General features: G+C 40.0%; 1 protein-coding gene across 1 annotated transcript in view; it reads left to right on the top strand.

The window, feature by feature from the left end:
* The window catches only part of LOC110313555 (cytochrome b-245 heavy chain), a 32,212-nt gene that overhangs the window by 11,822 nt on the left and 12,618 nt on the right, over nucleotides 1–7,772 (top strand). Inside the window, exons 5-8 of the mRNA XM_021187964.1 lie at nucleotides 1,791–1,936; nucleotides 3,388–3,578; nucleotides 6,364–6,493; nucleotides 7,416–7,508. Of these exons, the coding sequence (XP_021043623.1) occupies nucleotides 1,791–1,936; nucleotides 3,388–3,578; nucleotides 6,364–6,493; nucleotides 7,416–7,508 (560 nt within the window). The remainder of the gene's footprint in view (nucleotides 1–1,790; nucleotides 1,937–3,387; nucleotides 3,579–6,363; nucleotides 6,494–7,415; nucleotides 7,509–7,772) is intronic.

The raw sequence follows: 7,772 nt of genomic DNA on the forward strand, positions 1-7,772 counted from the left end.
TTTATATGACCCAACACAGGGGAAGGCCAGGGCCAAGAAGTGGGAGTGGGTGGGTAGGGGAGCAGGGGCGGGGGGAGGGGATAGGGAACTTTTGGGATAACATTTGAAATGTAAATAAAGAAAATATCTAATAAAAAACATAAAAAATAAAACAAAAAAAGTATATGAAAAATTATATTTGATAACAGATAACATTTATTTACTAAAAAATATACTTAGCAAAATTAATGTTAATTAATTAATGTTTACTATGAAGTCCTTTTTTAAAAAAAATTAAATATAATTGAAAACTACCAACCATATTCAGTGTTGAAATCTGCTTTACCCTGATCTTTAAAACTCTACCCTTCTCAATAAAGGGTAAAACACTGCTTGCATAAATGTTCAGGTCATTTTGTGTAAATAACAGATAATTTTTGATAGAGTGATTTTTACAATACAGACCAGTAACATTTACTGTGGTCTCTGTTGACTTTGTACTGTTGGAAATTTCTACGTTATTATATGTTTTAGAATGAAAAATAAAAGAAATGAGTGACAATATCCTGTTAGAAATTAGCATGCTGCCCCAGTAAGCATTATGTGTGCCACACAGCTTGGAGTTGATCCCTAATTCAGTTTCTACTTGGCTTATATGACCTTGGGCAAGGTTTTAAAACAAACAATGCCCTAGTTCCCTCCTATTGTAGATGAGTTGACATTAAACATACTTATTTCATTGGTTTAATGGAAGGACTGAGTGACTGCAAAGCACAACAGGGCCAGGCCCCTAGGAAGCTCTAGGCGAGTGATAGTGAAATAATGAATGCAATTTCTTTTTAAAAATTAATTAATGTATCCACTTTACATCCCAGTATTACCCACCCCTCTCCTCCCAGTCCTCCCTCTCACAGCTCCTCTCCCTCCCCTTTTTCCTCTGAAAAGGGGGAGGCCCCGGCTAGGTATCCCCTCACCCTGGCAGGACTAGGTACATCCTCTCTCACTGAAGCCAGAGAAGAGGGCCCAGTTTTGTTTTTCAATTTTTATTAGGTATTTACTTCATTTACATTTTGAATGCTATCCCCAAAGTCCCCTATACCCTCCTCCCCTCTCCCCTACCCACCCACTCCCCCTTCTTGGCCCTGGCATTCCCCTGTATGGGGCATATAAAGTTTGCAAGACCAAGGGACCTCTCTTCCCAATGATGGCCGATTAGGCCATCTTCTGCTACATATGCAGCTAGAGACACGAGCTCAGGGGGTACTGGTTAGTTCATATTGTTGTTCCACCTACAGGGTTGCAGCCCCCTTCAGCTCCTTGGGTACTTTCTCTAGCTCCTCCATTGGGGGCCCTGTGTTCCATCCAATACCTGACTGTGAGCATCCACTTTTTTTTTTTTTTTTTTGAGACAGGGTTTTTTTTATTAACCCTGGCTGTCCTGGAACTCACTTTGTAGACCAGGCTGGCCTCGAACTCAGAAATCCACCTGCCTCTGCCTCCCAATCAAATGAATACTCTTTAAAAAAACTGGTTGCCTGTCTTTTCCAAAATGTTAGTTCAACCCCTTCATTTCACAACTGAGGGAACCAACACCAGAAATGCTGTATGGTTTTTCCACAGTAGCACCGGAAGACGCTGACCTACTCTAGACCTGACTTGCTTCTCTGGTTATTGGGCACAGTTTGTTTACTGAATCCCAAGCCCCATCCCTTTGGTTCTCTTGAGAGTCAGAGGTTGTGGCCAGAACCTTCCATTCCACCGATGTGGTTCATCCTTCTCCCCCCTTTGTGTCTCTTCCCTTCCCTCTTCAGCCATCCACACCATTGCACATCTCTTCAACGTGGAGTGGTGTGTGAATGCCAGAGTTGGAGTTTCTGACCCATATTCCATAGCACTCTCTGACATCGGAGACAAGGACAATGAAGAGTATCTCAATTTTGCTAGAGAAAAAATCAAGGTAAACTTCCCTTTTCTGATCAGATGTTTGCTGGGCTATTAAAACAGAGGACTTTATTTTCCCGAGTGAAAAAAAAATAAACCTATAATTTGTCCATAAGAACCAACAAAAAGTTTGCTAGTAGTTTAGAATATAAATGTAAAAAAAAAATGTCTCCTACCCACCTGTTCTTATACTCAGAAAGGAGCTCATGCCATTTTTATGAACTCAGTGGCTTAGGAGATAGTTAAATTTCCCAGATGAATTTCAGACACATTTCCCATGTTTACAAAAACAGCTATAAGACAAAGAACGTTAATTTTGCCCCAAATTTTACATTCAACCTCACATGAAAAAAGCTGGCATGACTCGTGCTGTTTTTCTGTCATACCATGGATAATTTTTCTTTCCATTCTTCACTGTTTTCCCAATGATGTCTATGGTACATATTAGTTTAACTGACATTGTCACTATCTGTCCAGATTTCCTTGGGTCATGTTTACTGGCTCTGTGCTTCCTCCGGAATGTTTTCCTTTTTATTCACTTAAGCCCTGTCCTCTTCTAAGGACTGCCTTGAGGCTCCCAGCATCTCTTTGAAAAAGGATGAGATCTGAGAGCATCTGGATAATTACTGCTCCCTGAGAAGCCTTTGGCAAATAACCAATGAGTGCAGGCTTTGGCATGCAGCTCCTTTTCCTTTAGTCAGTACCAACTGGGACGTGTTACTTAACTCTCAGATTGGTTTCTTTATGTCTGAGTGGATGACATTTTTCTCATCTTTATTCAATAGAATTCTCTGAAATTGGAGACAAAAAAGATGGGGGCAATCTCATGGGGCTTGGGGCAGGGATATCTTTGCCCTGACCCTGTGCATCTCTCTACATCCCAGCCTGCTCTAGAGCACCTGTTCTCTGGGCATACATGGTTTTTTTTTTACCATGTTTATTTTCAGTTTCCTGAATGTAGAAATAATGAGAGACCATCTATAAGGTCAAGTTAAAGTTGTCCCTGTGAGATGTTGTATGTGTTTCATCTCCTCTGACCTGTTCCTTCTTCACTGACAAGTTTCTCCCAGAACACCCTCTCTAAGTCATTTGCCCCAAAACTCTCATCTAAGGGTCTACTCATAATGAACCCATCCTCAGGTGGCAGCTTTAATCAGAATTCATTGGCCAGCTATGTTCTGTAGCCTTTCCAAATCAAAGAGATAGAGCATGAGACACTTTGAAGATATCTTTTACTAAGTCAGTTCCCTGTAGTTCAACTCCACTACAATCATTTGAATGTTCTTCTTTACCTGTTTATCTGTGATTTCCCAATAATGTGAGACAGTTTAAATTTGGAAATCTCAACACCAGATCTGAGAGATGTGACTACATCTACAGTTGCCAAAGGCACAGGAAATGGCTTATATAAACAGCTTTAAACTGGATGTTCCCGCAGTTCTGAGCCTGTGTGTTTCTATTTTCCAGAACCCTGAAGGGGGCCTGTATGTGGCCGTGACTCGGTTGGCTGGGATCACAGGAATTGTCATTACACTGTGTCTCATATTGATCATCACGTCCTCTACCAAAACCATCCGGAGGTCTTACTTTGAAGTGTTCTGGTACACACACCATCTCTTTGTGATCTTCTTCATCGGCCTTGCCATCCATGGAGCTGAGTGAGTTTTCTAACTCCAGTGCCAAATACTTTGTGTTTACTTTCTAGATGTATTGACCAAGGAGAGGCATAGCAGAGAACAGCTGAGGTCAGAAAAACAAAAACAACAACAACAACAACAACATCCCCACAAAACAGCAATGATATTTGCTTTCTTGCTGTACCCATCAAATTCATTATGAGCGATTTAAAATAAGCTTGAAATATATACCTCCTGTATAAAATACACTGGCTATGGTTCATCTCAAGGCCACCGTTTGTGTGGATTGTCCACTATATTTCTGCCTAAAGAGAAGAAATGTAGTCTACTCTCTGCGTGGCCATACCTTAATGAAAGCATTGGTTTGGTCTTGTATGCCCTCCACATTGCTTACTATGGATAAATCATAAGTAGGTTAGGCAAAAATCCCAAAGTAGAAGAGTTAGTGATTAATCAGCTGAAGCAGTTTCCTGGTGTCCAAGTGATTTTGATTTAAGCTAATAATCATTACCAGTTTCCTACTGGGTAAGAGAATTTACCTCAGGAATTGGGGAGGAACGCTAGCTAGAAAAATACATGGGCATTGCCTTCAAAATTTCAAATATGATAAAAAGTAATTAACTTCTACCAAGCACTATGTCCGGTGCTAAGAACTTGACATTCAATGTTTCTTTTAACCCTCTCATGTGTAGACGTGGAACCAAAAGGTAGAAATGGTAAAATGTGAGCCTCCCCACTCCAGGCTGGTGAGTAGCCTTGAGAAGAGGTGGTTTTGAGTGGGCTATGGTGAAACCTCTCCCAAGGACAAACAGTTCTTGACTTTATGCTCAGAAAAATCTGCTTTAATATCGTTTCACTTTTCTACTCTTTCCCACCACCTGCCCATAGAAGCCAAGGTCAGGAACTTTCCATGATAGCTAGAGAGTTCCAGGAAGGCAGGGGGAGGAAAGAGAATATGCGAAGCTCAAGCCAAGTAACCTACGGGTGACCAAGTCTGGAGAGTGAAAAGAGGAAGGATGAGGAAAAACAACTGTGGCCAACTTCTCTGTGTGTTTTTCACCTACTTCCTGATTTGCACCTCTGTGAAAGTCTTTCTAAGCACTGAGAAGCCTGTAGAACTGAAGGGTCTCTTGAGTCTCCTAAAGCAACTGAGTGGCTTTCCCTGTAAGGCTGTAAGATGCTCACAGTCCAGCTCTCAGAGAATCCTTCAAAGGAGAAAGCATGTCTTCCCCTGCCCCCTTCACTAGTCCCACCGCTTCCAGTTTTTTTTTTTTCTCCACATGAACTAGGAAATCAAGACCCTTTGTAGTTACTATTTCTCATACTCCTGCTTTGTACTTGATGGGTTTCACAAGCCATGTCCACTGAGCACTAAATTTACCCTTTAATGACGAAATATACCTGTATGGCAGATGGAGTAACTGAAGCTAAAAAAAAGAAAATGTTAACTTTTTTTTTTTTTTTTTTTTTTTTTTTTTTTTTTTTTTTTTTTACCAAGACTGCCAAAGTATGAATGCGTAGAATTGACATAATTGACATTTGAGGTCAAGGCTATCTGGGCCAAACCAGAATTATTTTCAACAGATCATGCTGCTTTGGTACCTTCATGTAAAATTGCAAAAGAATACTTGCTTCTCAAGCTTGAGATAATTGGTGGATAGTAGTTTTCCTCAAGCCAACTCAAAACAAGTGCTCAAACAAGGACAGTCTCTTCAAAGAGAGGAATGGGAAGGAATTAGTTTACACAGAGAGTTCCTAGCCAGTCAAGGCTACTTAATGAGACCCTGTTTTACAAAAGGATGGGGGATGGGTCATGGCCTTGAATTAAACCATTCTCAGAATATGCTAAATGATATGTTAAGTTATAGGTATTCCAATTGAAGTTTAAAAATGAATGTCTATGTCTCGTCTATCAATATATTCTGAAGACCATGTCATTTGCAGTCTTTAAAATAATTTACTCCATTTTGTGCTAACCAGAATTGCCTAGTATTCTAACATCAGCTTACTTGATAATTATTGAGTTGAACTAAATAGGCTCTATGCACTTTGAGGAATACAGTACTGGTGCTCATATCTGTGAGAATGGTCAAATTTTCCTGGAAAGATATCATTTTGAAAACATTTTTCAGGTGTAATCTCATTTTGTAGATGAGGCTGCCTTGGAATCCTCCAGTTCACATTCTGCCTTAGCGTGTAGGGGTTCCAGGTATACAGCATGCCTGGACTACAGAAGTCAGGGATCTACAAATAAAGCACTCTGCTACCTCAGAACCACTACGTATGGTTGTATGTGTTGTTCAGTATGTCTGTCTAAAGGACGAAAGGTAGTCTACTTTCTGCTGGCCACATGAATGGCTTGTAGGACTATCTTTACAGACAGAGAAACCTTTTCAAATTTTCACAATGGGTGAAACATTTTTCTAGGTCCTGTGTTTTTATACACAAAAATGACAATAGAAAAGAAGCATAGTCTCTCTTTAACAAGGTACATGTTGGTAACCCAAGACACACTCTATAATGTTACATGCCAAAGGTCTTTGTACCATCTGCACAGTTTTCTATTGTTCAAGATTACATGTTCTCATTTCCTTCCCTGACTTACTTATAAGGGGTGTTACTGGTTAAAAAGCTCGGGGTTCCTAAAAGATATTTGTAATATGTGCACATTCAGTGTTGAGGATATAGGCCATTGTTGGAGTGCTTGCCTAGTGTACATGAAGCCCTAGATCCCAAAAGTTTAAAATACTCAAGCAGCTGATTGTCTTGTTATTAAGTGATGTAGATTTTTTTTTTAATTTACCAGACGAATTGTACGCGGACAGACTGCGGAGAGTTTGGAAGAGCATAATTTAGATTTCTGTGCAGACAAAATCGAAGAATGGGGAAAAATAAAGGAGTGCCCAGTACCAAAGTTCGCCGGAAACCCTCCTATGGTATGTATTTGTATTGCTTCTATTATAATGCTGTTATTGTTAGTCTCAAAAAACAGGTACAAGTGTTGTCCATTCGGATGTTCTATCTACTTTTGTCTACTGTGCGAACTGGCTAGAAGCATTTGAAGTCCTTCTTCTAAGATAACTCTAGCATGTGTCAAGTTGACAAGAAACAACCAACCACACCAAAAGCAAACCAAACCAGGACATGTAGGGAACGTGCTCTTATTTTCTACCTCCATTTAGATGATGTTATCTTTTACATTTTTGGTACTTGAGATATTAGGTTAGGAATCCAAATGGTCAAACTGGATAGATCTGGTGGGTCTAAATATTTATAGAGAGCCCACAACTTTATGAAGCTAGAGTCCCAAGACTCAGATAGAAGTCTTAGAGTTTTCATGTGTGTCCCTGCAGCAAAAGCATTGCATAGTTCCTAGAATTTACCAGCATATTGAAGACATTTTGAGGTCTTGCACAACATTTGTCATCTTGCAAAAGATTAATCTCAGACTCAATGACAGAGAAAAAAAATGCAATGTTTCATTAAAGATATCACATTGCTGACGTGACACACCCTGAAGCCTTCCTAGCTTTGTTGTGGGCTCGGTCCAAATTCATGTGTTGACACTGAGAGGAAATCTCATTCTGCAGGAGGTTCCTCTTAGGAAAGTTTTACACTCCAGATGCAAATTATATAATGTATAACTCCAATGTGGCTGTTTTACCAGATTAACAGTTCATCTTAACTTCTGATATTTTCATATAGACTCTCTTATAAAAAATTCTCATCAGTAGTACATGCTCCAGCAAGCTTACAAAGGGTTAACCTGGCTTGTGAAATGTTTGCTCCTTCTGAGTCTCTCACTAGCCCTCACCACCCCCTTAACACTTGTCCTTTTTGTATTTGATGTGATTACAGACTTGGAAATGGATAGTGGGTCCCATGTTCCTGTACCTCTGTGAGAGGTTGGTCCGGTTTTGGCGATCTCAGCAGAAGGTGGTCATCACCAAGGTATTCACTGATGTGGAATTATTGTTAGTAGCTGCTTACCACATGTGCAACTCTCCCTGAATTCTCTATACTGTTGGCCTGAAAGGTCACTTAGCCACATTCTTTTTATTAAACTGAAAACAGAGAGAAGTCCTGTAGTTGATCAGTTGATTTTAGTGCACTTAACTTAATGATGAAATGGATTGGTCTTTAAGAGGGACACTAAAGGTATCACTTTCTAGGTCTCTCTCTCTCTCTCTCTCTCTCTCTCTCTCTCTCTCTCTC

The sequence above is a fragment of the Mus pahari genome, chromosome X (genome assembly GCF_900095145.1).
Source record: "Mus pahari chromosome X, PAHARI_EIJ_v1.1, whole genome shotgun sequence".
In the NCBI taxonomy this organism is placed as follows: domain Eukaryota; kingdom Metazoa; phylum Chordata; class Mammalia; order Rodentia; family Muridae; genus Mus; species Mus pahari.